General features: G+C 37.4%; 3 protein-coding genes across 3 annotated transcripts; all 3 read right to left on the reverse strand.

The window, feature by feature from the left end:
• Positions 1 to 89: 89 nt before the first annotated feature.
• Positions 90 to 4310, reverse strand: LOC111503981 (facilitated trehalose transporter Tret1-2 homolog). Its single transcript, XM_023158434.2, has 2 exons — positions 3856 to 4310; positions 90 to 1552 (listed from the first exon to the last, which is right to left on the reverse strand). The coding sequence occupies exons 1-2, from the start codon at positions 3995 to 3997 to the stop codon at positions 216 to 218; spliced, it is 1479 nt and encodes a 492-aa protein (XP_023014202.2). The 5' UTR covers positions 3998 to 4310; the 3' UTR covers positions 90 to 215.
• Positions 4311 to 7836: 3526 nt separating this feature from the next.
• Positions 7837 to 11919, reverse strand: LOC111503976 (facilitated trehalose transporter Tret1). The gene is made up of 2 exons (XM_023158429.2): positions 11723 to 11919; positions 7837 to 9261 (listed from the first exon to the last, which is right to left on the reverse strand). Exons 1-2 carry the CDS (start codon positions 11856 to 11858, stop codon positions 7922 to 7924), a joined length of 1476 nt encoding a protein of 491 aa, XP_023014197.2. The 5' UTR covers positions 11859 to 11919; the 3' UTR covers positions 7837 to 7921.
• Positions 11920 to 11943: 24 nt separating this feature from the next.
• Positions 11944 to 17798, reverse strand: LOC141486658 (facilitated trehalose transporter Tret1-like). Its single transcript, XM_074185034.1, has 2 exons — positions 17262 to 17798; positions 11944 to 15808 (listed from the first exon to the last, which is right to left on the reverse strand). Exons 1-2 carry the CDS (start codon positions 17410 to 17412, stop codon positions 14469 to 14471), a joined length of 1491 nt encoding a protein of 496 aa, XP_074041135.1. The 5' UTR covers positions 17413 to 17798; the 3' UTR covers positions 11944 to 14468.
• Between the last annotated feature and the right edge of the window lie 374 nt (positions 17799 to 18172).

Consider the following 18172-nt stretch of genomic DNA (forward strand, 5'->3'; position numbering starts at 1 on the left):
TTACACTGTTAACAAAACTAGTACATCAAAGTTCCAGATTGATGAATTCAGGTTGAAAAATGTCAATATATAATGAATACATCAATAAAAAATAGTAATTATTTAATATGTATTGCATCTAACAAAATCATTAAAAATATTTTTCATACACTCACAATATCAATTATAATATTATCTGATCAACTGAGTCTCAATGAAAATTCAATACGTCCGTCCTATCTGCTCAGTATTTCTTGAATTTCAAGAAAACTTTTTCCTTTGGTCTCTGGCAACAAGAAGTACATGAAAATAAAGATGCATATGCAACCGATACTGAAAAATCCAATGCAATAGTGAACTCCCAAAAAGTCGGAAACAATAGGGAAACCAGTGGTCAAAATCAATACGAAGATATTGACTATTGTCATAACGACAGATGAGGCGATTGACTTAAGTTCATTTGGAAAAAGTTCACTGAGAATGGAAAAAGCAACGCCACCCATACCTAGTGAATAGATGGATATATAAATTAGTATGCAAGCTACTGGCAGCCACCTGATGTCTGCGATTATCGGTGAATGAATGCTGTTCAAATAAAAATAGACAGCGAGAACCGCAAGTGCCATGGCAGTGCCCATAGAGGAGAAGAGTAGCAGCGGTCTTCTACCAAGTCGTCCCACAATCGTAGTCGTTATGAAGTAGAATAGTATTTTCACACATCCCACTAAAATAGCTACGGTGTTTCCAGACAAATTTGTACCGGCATCGTTGAAAATTGGCCCCAAAAAGCCCATGATTATGGGAACTCCAGAAATATACGTTGACATACATGTTCCCAAACCAATTATGAACCCTCTCCTCAATGCTGTCGTTTCGAACATCCTCTTCAGTCCTCCACTACCAGCTTTGCTGCTAGCCTTCAATGTCACCTCAATCTGTTTATAATCTTCTTCGATTTCTTGGGCGCTCTTGTTGCTTCTCAATTTTTTCAGTATGTTCAAGGTAGCTTCTTTATCCCCCTTGGAAGCTGTATAAACTGGTGTTTCAGGTATCAATAACCAGAGGAATATCAGTTGCGGTATCAAAGGTGCTACACATAGAAGAGTGAACAGTTTGATGCTCGTTATTGGACCCAAAAGGTATCCATAAAGACTTCCACAAGGTATGAAAAACAACATCAAACATCCATACTTGGCTCTGTTGTGATCTTCACAAATCTCATTCAAATAAATCGGCAACGCAACAAATAATAAACCCAGACATAAATTGGCGATGCTTCTTCCAGCGTAGTACAGGTACATATGTCTTCCGAATGCCACTGCTATGTTGGACAAGAGAGTTCCCAAGGAAATACATATCAATGTATTTTTTCGCCCGATGAGATCCGGCAGTTTTCCGAAAAAAAGCGACCCAAAAATGGTGAATAGTGAAGACGATCCAACTAAAATAGATATTTGGTAAGTTGTAATGGTTTCGCCCAGTGGGTTGATCTCTGGGTCGGTTGACTTCAGTTGAGGAATCACGGGGGAAGTCCAGACAAGGCATGATCCGTATACAACCGTCAGAAGGTTGGCTGAAAAAGAAAACCATACTGAAATTTCACTACACTTTTCTATTGAACAGAGATGTTTACCTCCCTTGATTCATGCAAATCTGAACAGATATTGAATTTTTATAAGAATAGCTGATAATCCTGTGCGTTCAAACTTGTGGCTATGAACTGGTATAGAAAAGAAGCCTACACCAACTCTAATATTACTAGTTCAAGCACCAGAAATACTCCGTCATATTTTTGAAACTAATCAAAGGAAGCTTTGGATGTGTGACACGATAGCAAGTATACTAGAAATATATGGCCGTGTTAGGAATCACACGTTGAAAGGTAAGACCTCGTTAGTCCTTAGCTCGTACAAGTTTCCCAACTTCTGAGAGTTGTCGTTCGTATGGGGGCGACAGCTGATTAACGGAAAAACAGATTTTGAACAGATTTTTTTTAAATACAACTGGTTAAGACCCTGCATCTCTGAGAAAGAAAAAATTTGGCAGTCAATAAGTAACACAACCATTACAACAGGTTCTAAAAATCTTGAGCTATGGACAACGGACCGATTGGCAGACTGGCAGGGGACTTCTAGTTGGTACAGTGATCACTAAGTGGGATAAAGTGATTCAGCAAATAGTGGAATATCCTATGTCTTCGCTGGGATCTATTACACACCAAATAGGCGAGTCTAAATGGGGAAGCGGATGTCATCCGCTGGAACAACTCCATATTTCCATCTTGGCATGCGTTAGAGTGGTACTATTGCCGGAAAGTGGAAATATGGGTCTACAACACCTAAGACATGTTGTTTGGTAGTACCAAAATCAGATCTGTTTCAGGTTGCAGAAAAAGAACCTTACTTGGTTACTTTTCCATCGCATTCAGCTTCTTATCCACCAAGACCACATTCAAGTAGACCTGTTTCCTGATAATAACTTCAAGATTATACAGGAGGCAGAGATTTTTCTGGGTCTCTTTCTTCGTAGGCCTTCAATACTGATCATGTTAGATCAGATGGACATACGATAGAATCTCACAAAATTTTTGTTCGATAAAGTATAGTTTGGGAACCGGATAAATTGTGAAACTCGATAGGAAGTGAAAAGCCTTCATTAATTGGCAGGCATCTTGAAAATTGAGGATAAATTTCGAAGAGAATTTGGAAAAATGCAACTATCATACACAATCTTCCAGACATTGGAGGGGAAAGTGATCGATGATACAGGATACATGCTTCGAGGAAGATTGGGGGAAATAGTAGTGTTACTGATGGCTCCAGAAGGGATCTTGTTATAGAACTATGTATTGGGCGAGTCATTACCATATGAAGGTCCTCAATTGAGGAAGAAAGTCGTGAACTAATCCTGGTAAGACTTGGGCTCCATATATTTCCGAAGTAAAATGATTCAGTTAACGGTAAAAGTTGAATATTTTGAACATAAGATATTTTGACTTGGTTGCAGATGAAACAAGGGGTCATCAAGAATGAACTAGGTAGGGTGAAAAAATGGAAAAGGCAAGAGAGGAAGGCAGGGGATTGAACAATATACAAATGTCGGAATATGTTTAGAAACGACCATTGAACATGTTGCAATGATTGTATTGATTCAAGGTTTAAACGGAAATGAAAAATGATTAGAGGTGTTTCAAACCTGAGTCACTGATTCTATATATGGTCCCTCAACTAGCTGCGAGAGAACCATAGTCTTAGTACTGAACTAGATCAGGAAAAGGCTCGATAACAAACATAAATTACAGAGAAGATATACCTGGTAACACTCATAAGACTTGGAGGAAACAGACATGTCACACAGCTTCCAAGGAGTAAACAACTATACGTGAAATATCAGTTAGAGTTAGAGTTGAATTTTTTTAAATTGTTAGTTTTCTTCTGTTATGAGATTATCAATATTGATATGCTCATATAAATATCATATCACATCATATAATATTGATATTCTCATCCTTGCATTGAAAAATAATGACAAATGAAAAAGTGGTATTAGAAAATGACGATAAAGAATATTCGAATTGTTCGTGAGTTTCCAAGGTGATTTTCAATGTGATGTAATATGTGTTCTATAAATTAGGCAACCACTTTATTGAATATCCAATACTTTTCTATTTAGTCACCTGAATTAACACTACTAACGGAGAAATTTCATGATATTATGAAAGGTATATTTTTGTTGTCATTATGAACATAGTTTCAATACTAATCTCTTCAGATAAAAGATAAAACTAACACTGATATTCTGGCACTTTTACAACTGTTTACCGTGATATTAGAATTTGAAAAAGGTGACTATTCAATGAAAGATATTATAACTCACCTGTTAAAACTGAAAAGTAGAGAAACCATGTATCGTTTTTCTTAGTGGAATTGGGTTTTTCTTGGACGTTGAACTCACTGCAAACTGGTTTGTAAATAACTTCCTTGAAGTCATCAATACCGCGATTGTGGATATTCTTCATGTCAATGCTGTCTTGGGAGAATAGAAAAATCAATCTCACTGATCGTAGATCTACATGAATATCACATCTGTCTCAGTGTTTATAGACTTATCCACTGGTTATTGACTGGAATGAAGGGATCACCGCGAATATCAGCGTACGATACTACTCGTGTAACTGTTTTCAAGACTTGTTTTCATGCGGTCGGTGTACGATTGATATATGTTTATTATGGTTCCGACATACAAGTAGAATAACAAAGATCCAAGAACTACCAGTCCCATTATTTCCGTACATAATTTTGCACTCTTAGCCTTCCCCTTATCTCTCTCAGAATTCTGTGACGCACTTAGCACGCATGTTTCATTGGAACATCTCTATCAACAACTACAATTGTTAGAATTTTCAGTTTGCAGTACAGGGCAATATTTCATTATTGCATTGTTGATAACTGGCAGATTGATTCTTGAAAAGAAGTTTCGAAGATGAGAGTTTTGGAGCGATTCAAATCCTAACTTATCAAAGTTCGAAAGAATAAAAAAAATGATCTCTCTGGAAAGGCCAAAAAGCTAGAAAAGTGGGTGGCCCACTTTTCGAGCTTTTGTTATGTTCCGAAGTTGGCAACACTGACTAAGAGTTCATCTATTGTCTGCTTGTCATGCCACTAGATCACTAGTTACTATTTTAGTCTTGCGTCTTGTGCGATCAGTTGAGGTTATGGCAGTGTCAGCGTAATCAAGTGTCAAGTCAAGTTAATGTTAGTAACTCAAATACCGGCTTCTGTTATTGATGAATGCGTCACAATGCCGAAACGTCAGTGCAAATTCACTGATACTTATTGCTAGGAGAAGAGGAGAATTTCATTTCTGTAAATGTTCAATCTGTTCTTGAAAAAAAAGTACCGCAATCAGCTTCGACATATGTTCCAAGATTCCGAAATGTGATCATCCAATTTGAAATTATATTATCTGCTCTACAGCAGCTAAGGCCTCATTCATTCGTTTATTCATCTTCTGTATTCCCCAAATATATTCTACTACCTGCTCAATATTTCTTGAATTTCAAGAAAACTGTTTCCCCTAGTTTGTGGTAACATAAAATACATGAAAGTGAAGCTAAAGAAGCAAATTATGATGGAAGTAACAATATAATATCGCGGTAACAATACTATAGGAAAAGCAGCTGTCAAAATGAATACAAAGACATTGACCATAGTCATAACAAAAGATGTAGCTATAAACGTGAGGTCATTTGAAAAAAAATCACTCGAAACGAAATAAGGAATAGAACCTAGTCCAAATAAATAAATGGAGATATAAGTCAGTATGCAAACAACTGGTAACCACCCCTCTCTGGCAATCATTTGTGAACTGATTCCATTCAGATGAGAGTAGACAACGAAGATGTTCGTACCGACATCGTTGAAAATTGGTCCCAATGACAGAAACACCTGACAAGTGTGTTGACAGACATGACCCCAAACCGGTAGTGAAGCCCCTTCTCAAGGCTTCCGTTCCAAAAATTTTCTTCACAGCGCCTACATCAGCCTTAAGACGCGACTTCAGAGTTGCGTCAATTTGCTTGTAGTCTCCTTCGCTGCTTTTCAATATTCTCAAAAATGCAACAGTCGTTTTTCTTTTTCCTTCCGAAGCTGTGTGGAAACAGGACTCAGGTACAAATAAGCAAAAGAATATCGAAATTGTCATGACCAATGAAGGCGTAGTTAAATAAAACATACTCTTCAAGGATGTTGCCTATGTACCAGTCTGCATTCATTCTGAAATTCGCCTCTATACGCTCGGTGCGACTGTCCCGACTAATGCCACTCCATAACATAATGGAACCACCACCAAAGCTAACTTTATGTACAAGATTTTTTTTTGGTACCTTGGGAGCTGTCTGACTTGTCCATTTAGTCAAAGCCTTCAGAAAACACTGCAGTCTCTTGGGCTTATTGCGTTTATTCTCCCATCTTCTCATGCCATCCATTCCATCAGTCTCGTTCCTTGTACTAGTTGGTACTCTGCACTCTGTGTGCTTCTTATTGGTCCATGTCCTAATCTGGTACCCCCAGAGCTGGTTCAGGACCTATATATCAAGTTGATGATCCGTGTCTAGCGCATTCATCAGCTTTATCATTATCTATGATTTCTGAATGCCCTAGCACCCAGTACAAAGTTAATTTGTTCCTGTTTGCAGGTTCAGTCAGTTCTTCATGGCATTCCCAGACCAGTTTTGATGTTACCTTCGGGTTTGTCAGAGCCCCTAGCACGCTCTTGCTGTCTGTTAAAATATTGATCTGCTCATTTCTTTGAGGTCTCAATTTAATAACCCTTGCACACTGCAAGATAGCATACACTCCCGCTTGAAAGACGGATGTGTATAGTCCTAGCGGATAACTGTAGTTTGAATTTCTATCCGCTCGGTATATTCCAGCTCCCGTTCCATGTTTGGTCTTCGATCCATCTGTATACCAGGGTCTTCCACTCCTCACGGCTTATGATTTTGGCCGTGACGTTTGTGTTAAAGGTGTACTTCGGTGTCATGTGGTCCGTGCACATATTCAATATGTCCTCCTCCACTTGTTCCGAAATTTCTGTTCGGTTTGATCTTTTGTAGTTCAGTGAGTTTTCCAGTCTGAATTGGCCCATCTTGGCTTCCCCCATTATCACAAAGTGCGAAGGAGGTAGATTCAGGAGTATCTCCAATGCAGCTGTTGGGGTAGTTCTCATTGCTCCCGTCATTCCCAAACATGCAGGTCTTTGCACCTTACCTAGTTTGTTGATGGCGGTCGCCTGCTTCATCTTTGGCCACCAGTCTAGAGAAGCATACGTTATCAAGGGTTTAACCACCATCATGTATAGCCAATATACCATGTCTGGTTTTAGCCCCCATGTTTTTCCATAGGTGCGTCTGGCGAGCATCAGTGCTACCTCCGCTTTCCTCTTCATCCTGTCCAAGTAATGGTTCCAGGTCAGTTTGGAATCTAGAATTACTCCTAGATATTTAACCTCCTCCGACACTTGTATTTCTTCACCTCGAAGTTTTAGAGGTCCAAGACCCTCCGTTTTAATTCTCTTGGTGAATGCTACTATGGTCGATTTGGAATGTACATTCCAGTTGACATGGGTATGACCGTCTAAATGTGTGACGTGGGAGAAGCCTAGGAACTCTCAGAGCGTCTTGGATTTGAACCAACTTCTTTTTGGTCATCTCTTGGCGTTATACATCTCTTACATCATTGACCAGGCCACTTTATGTACTCCCCAGCCTAATTGTGTCGCTTCACAATATGAGAAACAGTTGATTGATGGATATGCAATCTTCGCCCAATATTTTTTTGTCTGCGTTCCTCGTAGACTAAAGTTACAATCTCAACACAAATGAATTCACTGAAAACTAAAAAAACTACAGAATCAACATATGAAATACTCGGAATGTCATTTTCAGAACAATGAACAAAACAATAGACATTAATAGTGGCAAAGGCACACACCTCAAAGTTTGTAATTTGTACCATTATTTTACTCGTTCAGCTATAGCGACTACGTTTTATCTATACTGAATGGCAATTTATGTGAAATACTTTGGCTTTTGAACATTCATCAATGAAAATAAAGTGCTTCGATCACCACCAAGTGATCATCTTCAAGAGGAAGATCAGTTTGATCTTTCCCTTCAAGATGACCTCTTGGTGATAAAAACACGTGTCGAGGTGTTAGAATAACGGTTCGATGTTGGTAAAAAGTCCAGTAATATTCATTACCACACCAAAAATTCCAAACAGTGCATCAGAAGTAAAAAAATAACGTGTTAAAAAAAATTAACATGAAAGAAACATCTTGAAATAAAATATGTAATAATTTTGTCCGAGAGTGTATATATTATTCATTTATGGGTTCATGACTAGGAACATCACAATCAGTACCGCACAGTTGCAGTTATTTATTTTTCCAAAAGATCTTGAATTTCTGAGAAACTCTTGCCTGTGGTTTCTGGAAGTAAGAAATACATGGAAACAAAAATGAGAACGCACCCCACACTAAACATGCCAAGACAAATATGCACTCCCAAATGATCTACTAACAGAGGAAAACACGTAGAAATAATAGTTGAAACTATTCCAACAACTGTACTAACAAAACTAGAGGCCGTGGATCTAGCATCATCAGGAAATAGCACAGCCAGAAACGATATAGGGATCGGACCTACTCCCAAAGAAAAGCAAGCTATATAAGCTAGAACGCACAGTATTGGCAACCACCTAATGCTTTGAATGATTTCTGCATTGGTCGAATTTAGATAAAAATAAACGGCGGTTATGGCGAGAGTCACCGCAGTGGCACTACAAGAAAACAGTAACAAGGGCCTCCTTCCGAGTCTCTCTACGGCAGCGAACGATGCGAAGAAGGAAAATAATTTCACGACCCCCACCAAAATGGCCACTGAATTTCCAGATAAGTTCGTATTGGCATCATTGAAAATTGGCGCTAAGTAACCCATTACATCAGTAGCTCCCGATACAGGCGTACTCAGGCAAACCACCAACCCAACTAAAATCCCCCTTCTCAAACTCTTCGTCTCAAAAAGGTCTTGGAACCCCACCCTGAAACTTTCATCTCGAGTTCTTACAGTAGCATCAATTTTCAGATAGTCTTGTACAATTTCTTCCTCAGGTTTGTTGCTCCTCAATTCCTTCAAGGTCTTGATGGTTGTTGCTTCGTCTCCTTTAGCAGCTGAGTAGATGGGAGACTCGGGGACTAGTACCAACAGCAGTAATATTTGCGGTATCAGAGGAACTGCACATAGTAGAGTGAACCACCTGACGTTGGTTACAGAACCCACAAGGTAGGCATAAAGACTCCCCAGAGGTAAGAAGAACATCATCAGTCCTCCATGCTTTGCTCTGTTGTGGTCCTCGCAAATTTCATTCAGATAAATTGGAAGAGCAGACGTCAACAGCCCGAGACCCAACTTCTGGAAGCATCTGCCAACGATGTAGACGTATACGTGGGAGCCGAAAATGACCATTGTGAGGTTGGAGAGGAGTATCAAACATGATATACCTACTAAGGTATATTTTCTTCCTACGATATCTGGTAGTTTTCCAAATAATAGTGTACCGAGTATTACGCACAGTTCAGGTACTCCGAACAAGATTGAGATCTGAACGGTTGTTATTGCTTCTTCCAGAGGGTTGACTTCTGAGTTGTTCGATTTGAGCTGAGGAATGACTGGGGATGTCCATGCGGCGCAGGTACCCTTCACGAACATCAAAATATTTGCTGAAAAAAAAGAGAAATTGATTCAAGTGTTCAAGTAGTGCTTTCACCGACGTAGGGTTCACATCACAACTCTGCGCCCCAAAAATATTTATAGTTATCACCATGAGAACGAAAATACTGATTATAACTATTATATACTGATAATGAGTGATTTTTTGGTGGTTTGGTCTATAATTTAACTATGAATCGACTTACGAATGAACAACGCTTGCAAATCATTGAATTTTATTATCAAAATTCATGCTCGGTGAAGAAAGTGCAACTTGCACTTCTTCCAATTTATGGGCAGTTTCGTCGGCCTACTAAGGGAGCTATTCGAAAGCTTGCGACTAAATTTCGAACCCAGCTTACATTATTGGACATTGAACCAACAACACGCATACGTAGAGTGAGGACTGAAGGAAATATTGCGGCTCTATCCGCCAGTGTTCGTGATGACCGTGAAATGTCGATTCGCCGCCGTTCGCAGCAATTGGGCCTCTGTTACTCCACTACGTGGAAAATTTTGCGAAAGGATCAGGGTGTAAAACCTCATAAGACACAGCTGGTGCAAGAATTGAAGCCACACGACCTCCCACAACGTCTAACATTTGGTGAATGTGCGCTGGCAGAGTTGGAGGAAGATCCACAATCTTATCGAAAAATTGCGTTCAGCGACGAGGCTCATTTCTGGTTGAATGGATACGTTAACAAGCAAAATTGCCGCATCTGGAGTGAAGACCAGCCACAAGCATTGCAAGAGCTACCGATGTATCCCGAAAAAGTCACTGTTTGGTGTGGACTATGGGTCTGTGGCATCATCGGGCCGTACTTCTTCAAAGACGACAATGGCCGGAACGTTACTATGAATGGCGAGCACCACCGTGTGAAGATTGACGACTTTTTGTTGCCCAAATTGGAAGAATTGGACATGCCTGACATGTGGTTTCAACAAGACTGCGCCACATGCCACACGGCACGCGAAACGATGGCCCAATCAAAAGCCGCCTCCGGTGAACAGTATATCCCACGTTTGGGGCCCGTCTATTTGCCGCCTAGATCGTGTGATTTAACGCCTTTGGATTATTTCTTGTGGGGTCATGTTGAGGCTAATGTCTACAGGGATAAACCAGCAACGACTGACGCTTTGGAAGCCAATATTGAAGCATTTATACGTGAAATACCGGTCGATATGTTAGAGAGAGTGTGCCAAAATTGGACCTTGCGCGTGAGCCATCTAAAGCGGAGCGGCGGATAAAATTTGAATGTAATCATCTCCAAACATTAAATAATATTATCGTTCTACCGATTCCAATGAATATGAGGTTCATATTTGATAGAACAACTTCATGCTTTTCAAAGGAGAAAAAAAATTAAAGTGAGGATCTATCAAATAAAATCGAAGATCCACTTGAAGTATGCCTTGAAGCAAGGTTGCTATCTGTAGATCAAAAAGACCTTTTCAATCACTTCACACAGACGTAGCAGGACTCATTGATCCAGAGACATTTATTTGGTGGCGAAAATAAATTCTTGAAAATTTTGGATGACCACACACTCTTTAAGGTGATCTACCTCTCAAAATATGAAAGTCAGGTGTAGAGTTATAGAACTAATTGGAACCTGGAAGTGACCAGTACCAATAGTATGAATGAAAACAAAAAATTGATCTACACAGAGATGTAGAAAACCAAGCATAAATGTATTGAAAATGCTATGATATTGAATAACGATGAAAAAAAGCAAATCGAGAAGGTACGTATAAAAAAAATATTCAGAAAATAATGGAACAAAAAACCTGACAGAAGGTCGCAAGAGGAATGATGAATTGGCAGCTGGAATACTGATACTGAATACTTCAGCACTAGCTGAAGGAGCTCTGTTAATGGAGGTACCAAAATTTTATGAACTGTGAAAAATAAAAAAGGGAAACAAGCGATGCAGAGGACGTTGAAAATTTGAATACAAATGAAAAGTGGGATCCTCTACCAAAACCAAATAATAAACAGATAATAGACTCTAAATTGACTTTTACACAGGCTCAAGTGACTGATTGCCATTAATGGTTTCCAGGTGAGTTTGAATGATAACTTAATATTTTGGGAATCGATAATGAACAAGCTATTACATGATCCAATCGTGAATGCGAAAATGTTGTATTATAATGTGATGTATTGTGATCGAACAATTATCAGAAAACTTATGGGTCTCTACTTTTTTAACTATATATTATATATTATATACATATAGACACCATTTCGTGATAGACTGTATAGGAACTATTGTGATGACAAAAATTTGAACTTGTTGAACATATATTTATTTTATGTTGTGTTGAAATTCTGCTCACAATACTTGATAGGTTGGCTATATTGTCATTAGATGATTATTTTTGACGTGGAAACATAATGAATATTCGTATCAATGTTGTTTTAGAAAAATTATAACTGTGCGTGTAAGAAAGTCAAAAATTGATCCTCACCAGTTATTACGACCAGATATAGATACGGAGTGTCGCTTTTCTGCTGTCTGTTTTTTGGTTCCAGTGCAGTTGGCTCATAAACCTCCGCTTTGATCTCAGTATCAGTAATCTCGCTATTATTTTTTTTATCCATCATCTATAATCATCAATCTCAGACCCCGGTTGAATAGATACTCTCCACTACTTGAATGTTTTGGTAATGAGAGAAAAACGAACAAATGTCGATAAATCTGACGATCATATCAAATACTATCAGTTTTCCAAGGTTAAAATGTATCTATACCAGGTGAGTTGAAATTGATCTCGATGGCAATCGTAGTTGCAGTTGAAAAAAGAGTTTTGTACTATCAATTTATTCTGTCGGATTTGTTGGTAGAGGTGAGAAAACAATAAAAACAGAAAATGAAATTCTGCCACGTTTCGACCTTTTCATTGGGTCATCCTCAGAATACTTAAATAGAAAGAAAAGAATAGAATGGAAACGTATAACATACAAAAACATAGCAATACGATAAAATGAAATCATTTCAAAAGATTAGCGTTACATGAAAACTCACCAGTAGTTTAGAATTTCTTTATTGAGAATATATACAGAATTTGTGATTCTATTGTTGATTTGTTATTCTACTCGACTGACAAAAAATTGTGTTTGCCATACGTCCGAACTTGTAATCTTCCATTATATTTTACATTATAAATTCATTTATTCATTCAGTAGACAAGTTTGATATACAAAAAAATTACAAATTTATAAATATCTTACAACATAATTGAACTATGTAAATATAATTAACATTCGAAAGTACATTTAATGAAAAACGAAATATACATACATATCTATAGATTGCTAGGTTAGGTCATATCACAGAAACACCAACCGAAAATACCAAATATCATGAAGAGTTGCCACTAATATACTTCTTTAATGATGATTCAAATTGTTTTACTGAATTGAATTCTTCAACAAATTGTGGTAGTTCATTTAATTCGTTTGAGCCTCTATGAAATATACTATTCTTTCCAAATTTAATGTTATTTTCATTAATGTAAAAATTGTTATTCCTTCCCGTATTGTAATCAGGAACTTCATTATTTCTCAATAAAAATTTTTGAAAATAATGTTCAAGCGGTGTAGGCACATTATTTTTGTCATATCGACGGAAACTAAGATTTTAGTGATAACCTTAAATAATTTATTATGGAATCAAGTGTCATAATTCGTAGTTATAGCCACTTATAGTCTATATTATAAACTATACTACTATATTACTTTACTATTATACTACTATACTAATATACTACTATATTACTATACTGCTATACTACTATACTACTACTATATTATAAATTTTATATGGCGTGTTTTGACCGGAACTACAGGCTCTAAAAACGTTGAAATTGAAAGTTGTAGGGAATTTAAACTTCTTCAATATCGGTAATGGATACTAATAACGAAAAACCCATAGGAAATAAGATATTTGCAACAAAAATGTGCAAAAAATCAATTTATGTGACCTTTGGTGAATTTCAGTATCGTCTGCACAAAAGTACATTCGACAACATTTTAAATGTGTGATAGTTTAACTTGTAAAAAGCGAAAAGAGCACTAGCCCGAGTATAGATCCTTGGGGTACACCTGATCTCAATAAAAGGTTATCAGAGTAGTTCCGTTTATTAAGGTATAATGAAATTTCTACACAAGTGAAAAAATAGAGTAGCTGCTGAAATTGTGGAGCATAACTTATACAAAATCATTTGAAATCCCTACAAGAACAAATACAAACGATAGCTGAAAATATCAATTTTATCAAGCAAGAAAACCCTGAGATGAAATTACAATGGAATAAAATACAAGTGAAAAATAGAACAATTGAACAAAAAATACAAAATTTAGAGATTCCTAACCAAGTTACTTCACGACGTTTCGATTATTAGTATCTACAATCGTCTTCGGGTGATGACTGGACTGATTCCTCCGAGAGATGACTATTTATAGGTCGTTCGAGTACTTTCATTTATCCCTGCTTTCCATTTTCCGCTTCACTCGTTCCGTGGGAGATGACCGTTTGGCGGGAGTTGGCCATTTTTCGCTAGATGATGGGTTTCCATATGTTGCGTATCTCTACGCTAGCTTGGCTGAATACATTGTTGGACAACATGTATGTGGCTTCTTTGAATTTCCTCCTAAGCTAATGTTCCTCTTTGTTTATGATATCAGCTTGGGACCAGTCGATGTTATGTTGATGGGTCCAAACATGCTCTGCTATTCCTGATTTGCTGGTTTTCCCTCGCTGTGTGTGTTTCTTGTGCTCGGCAATGCGAACATTTAATGGCCTCTTCGTTTCACCAATATAGGATTTTCCGCACTCACAGGGTATCCGGTAAATGCAATTCTTGTAATCGCAGTCCGCGTTTGGTGGCCTGGTTTTCGTGAGGCTACTACGGATAGTGTTACCGGATCTGAAGCAGGTTCTGATGTTGTAGTTGAACCCAATTCTTCTTATCCTTTCCGATTGGTCATAAATAAAAATGGGAATTTTGACATATTTTTTTCTGTAGTTTGTATTCGATTGCAGAAAAACATGCTGTCAGCGAGCTATCTTGTTATCCAAAAGAAAAATTCGATCTTACTATCGACAGTTATAGATATCGAGATTTTTCGCATTCAATGAATGGAATTATTTCAATAGGGGTTGCTGGGATTTTCTAGGGACTGTTTTACGAATTAATGTTACCGGTGAGTTATTCATCCATTCAAGAGCTCTTGAATTTCTGAAAAACTCTTTCCTCTAGTCTCCGGCAACAAAAAGTACATAAAAATGAAAATCAGAAAACAACAAACAGTGAATATTCCAAAACAGGAATATACTCCTACGTAGTCCACCAACAGAGGAAAAGACAAAGCACATAGTGTACTGATAATAGTAATGAATGTCCTAACAAAGCTGCAAGCTGTGGATCTCATGTCATCAGGAAATAGTTCACTCAGAAGAGGCGTTGGAATTGAACCTATTCCGGAAGAAAAGCAAGCTATATAAACTAAAACGCACAGTACTGGTAGCCATTTGAGCTGGTCAACTCCTGTTGAATTAACTTCATTCAGATAAAAATAGACGGAAGTTACTGCAAGTGTCAGAGCAGTGGTGATAGAAGAAAAAAGTAGCAGAGGTCTTCTACCGAACTTGCCCACAATGACGAAAGTTACGAAGAAGAAGACCAATTTCACAATTCCCGCCAGAAGAGCCACTGTGTTTCCGGAGAGGTTTGTATCTGTGTCGTTAAAAATAGGTGCTAAGTAGGCCATAACCAGGGTTGCTCCAGACAAGGGTATACTCAGATACACAACCAACCCGATTAAAACACCCCTCCTCAAGCTCCGGGTTCCAAAAAGTTTCTTGAACCCCCCTCCAAAGGCTTCGTTTCTGGTTTCTAGAGTTGTTTCAATTTTCATATAGTCTTCTTCTATTTCTTCTTCACACTTGTTGCTCCTCAGTTTCTTCAAGATACCAATGGTGGTAGCTCTGTCTTTTTTAGCAGCCGAGTAGATTGGCGAGTCGGGAACAAGTACCAACAAGAACGCTATTTGAGGTATTAAGGGCGCTGCACATAACAGAGTAAACCACCTCACGGTTGTTGTAGGCCCGACAATGTAAGAATAAACACTCCCAAGGGGCATGAAAAACATCATCAGACATCCATGTTTTGCTCTGTTATGGTCTTCGCAAATTTCATTGAGGTAGATGGGTAGGACAGAGGGTACCAATCCGTAACCCAAGACAACGAAGGATCTTCCGATGATATAAATGTATACATGGTTTGGAAACAAGAACATCAAAAGACTGGCCAGGAGAATCGTCAATGATGTACACAATAAAGTGTACTTCCGTCCAATAATGTCGGGCAGTTTTCCGAATAATAGAGTACTGAGTATCATGCACATTGAAGGTATTCCAAATAGCATTGAAACCTGAATAGTTGTTATTGGGTCTTTTAGAGGGTTGATTTCCGAGTTATTAGATTTGAGCTGAGGAATGACTGGAGATGTCCACACAATGCAGGCACCTCTCACGAACATCAGAGCATTGGCTAGAACAAAAAAAATCTGAATTTCATTATCATATTGCGAAAGAATCATAAATGGTCAATTTCAAAAACTTCCTACCCTCTATATCTCTCTTTCAGGAAATAATAAGGAAGGTTTGAGAAAACAGTTGATTTTCATCTCGGCGGAAATTTTTAAGAATATTTTCAGCCATAGCTATTTAGTTTATCAAGACATGGATGTCACCATTTTAATCTTGAATAGGACATCACACATAATTTTGAAGAACTTCCAGTTCTCTTTGCACTGGTACCATAATTTTCATTTTTTGACCAGCAATTTTCGGAAAATAGCATTTTGAAGTTATTTAACTTCGGTTGAAGACGACCAAATATAATATTTTTTCCAAAGTTCTTGTTGTATTGGTGGTATGGAACTGACGTATACATGGTCTTTCACGACGAGCGTTCGTTAGGAATATATGGAGAACGATACAAAATAAAAACTTGAAATTTTGTAGTAGTGGGTTTTACAAAATGGCCTTCTCAACTAAAATATTTCCAACTTCCGGTCTCTTTCCGTTATACCGGAAGTTGAGGGCAACTTCCTTATTTCAAATAGAATAACCTGTATTTTATTACATTTTTGAATTTCTCGGCACATTTCAAGTCCTGTTTGTATAGCAATGCCTCTACCCAAATTTGTTAGTTTTTTTCTAAAAAATTTGACAGTTACAGCACCACTCCGAAAAAATCATAACTCATAGACAGTAACAGTTGAAAAGGTGAAATTTCACAGAATCACACCTGAGGCATCAAGTCATGAACTGGTCTATCGAATTTTCGAAAATAATTTACAGGGTGATCGAAATTTCCACCTGAAACATAACATCGAGTTATGTGTGAGTTTTCGAATTTTTTTTGAGTTGTCATAACTTTGTTAATAATGAATATTTTTTCATGAAATTTTGGTCACACCTATTTAGAGGCACTATGAATCCAGTGGCGTAGTGATTTCTTCAATACAAAAATCGTTAATAAAAAATCCCGATTTTCGACTAAGAAAAAATATCGTAGTATGCCCTAAAACTCCAATGAACATTTCAAATTTTGTCGCAAGGTAGACCTTTTAGTACTTGTCATTTAAAAAAAATTATTGAAATCGATTTACAACTTCAAATTTTAGGGGGGTGTTTCCATTAAAAATGAGTCACACTGTATATGCATGTATATGTGTATGTATATGTATGTGTATATGCTTAATTTCAATGTCTTCCATAGAGTTTAGTTGTTGTTGTTGTAATTCTGTAATAATGTTGATGAAATTGAGAAAATAAATGTATTGGAAAAAAATTATTCTGTTTTATGTTTTGAACAGAAATTGAACGTGATTGACAAGATTATTCTTTTCAAAATATTCTGTTATTTATATTTTCGAAGCCTTCGCTATGGAATTTGACAAATTCGTGTAGGTACGTCTATTAGTAGATAAACTCACCTGTGATTAGGACAAAGTATAAAAAGAAGGTATCGCCTCTCTTCTGTCTGTCTGTTGGTTCCAACTGTACTCTTTCATTCACCAATCCAGTTGGTATGTACATGATTCCTTTAATTTCTCCGGTGATCATTTTGTCCTGGTTGTTATCCATCGCTAGTAACTCAAAACTGTGACTCTTTTTTGCTCTTTTTTTAGACTGCCACTACTCAACAACATCAACATCAAACAAACAGAAAAATTCAACACATGTTATCAGTTTGGTCGAATATATTAAATACTATCAATTTGTCAATGTTGCTATCAACATATACCAGGTAAGTTAATGAGAATTTCATTTAATGAAACATAAAATGTGTGACTTGAAAATACTTTTCAATCTGCTTGACTATCTTATGTTTTTTTGGTTATTGCAATCTGAAGAAACTGGAAAAAAAATTTCATCATTTTTTGAAGTATTCCCACTCAATATTGTCATCAGTTTGACAAATCTGAAGTCATTTTCCATTGAATATTACAATATAGCAATTGTTGACTCAACTCCACAAAATATTTTACCAAAAAGAAAAATTAAATTGAAAACTACACATCAGTATTTCTACCTCAATGCCTGAAATCTTCAAAACTGTTGAATGTTAGGCAGTTTTTGAAATGAACATAAATTGGTGGTTGGGATGCAGTTTTGTTCCAAACATTCTTGTAGACCAACTGTGGTATAGGTCCCAAATTGGACAATTTTGATTATTCGCCTACCCATTCATCCAGGAATGGTCCTCATCGCTGAAGATGATTTTTCGATGAAACTCAGGGTCAGTTGCCAACTGCTGATGCCGATGGTGATATGGCAAAACAAACTGATAGAATGGCAACTAATTTGACAGATGTAGTTTCAACAAGATGGCCATTACCAGTTG

Source organism: Leptinotarsa decemlineata, unplaced genomic scaffold (genome assembly GCF_025532065.1).
Source record: "Leptinotarsa decemlineata unplaced genomic scaffold, Ldec_3_MD MMD2_tig00026361_RagTag_RagTag, whole genome shotgun sequence".
In the NCBI taxonomy this organism is placed as follows: Eukaryota; Metazoa; Arthropoda; class Insecta; order Coleoptera; family Chrysomelidae; genus Leptinotarsa; species Leptinotarsa decemlineata.

What these genes read in the sequence shown, in the direction of transcription:
- LOC111503981 (XM_023158434.2), bottom strand. Translation starts at nt 3,997, where the DNA reads ATGAAGAATATCCACAATCGCGGTATTGATGACTTCAAGGAAGTTATT. An exon ending in CTACTTTTCAGTTTTAACAG is followed by an intron (nt 1,553 to 3,855) that starts GTGAGTTATAAT and finishes TTTCTTTTTCAG; the next exon opens with CCAACCTTCTGACGGTTGTA.
- LOC111503976 (XM_023158429.2), bottom strand. Translation starts at nt 11,858, where the DNA reads ATGATGGATAAAAAAAATAATAGCGAGATTACTGATACTGAGATCAAA. An exon ending in ATATCTGGTCGTAATAACTG is followed by an intron (nt 9,262 to 11,722) that starts GTGAGGATCAAT and finishes CTTTTTTTTCAG; the next exon opens with CAAATATTTTGATGTTCGTG.
- LOC141486658 (XM_074185034.1), bottom strand. Translation starts at nt 17,412, where the DNA reads ATGGATAACAACCAGGACAAAATGATCACCGGAGAAATTAAAGGAATC. An exon ending in ATACTTTGTCCTAATCACAG is followed by an intron (nt 15,809 to 17,261) that starts GTGAGTTTATCT and finishes TTTTTGTTCTAG; the next exon opens with CCAATGCTCTGATGTTCGTG.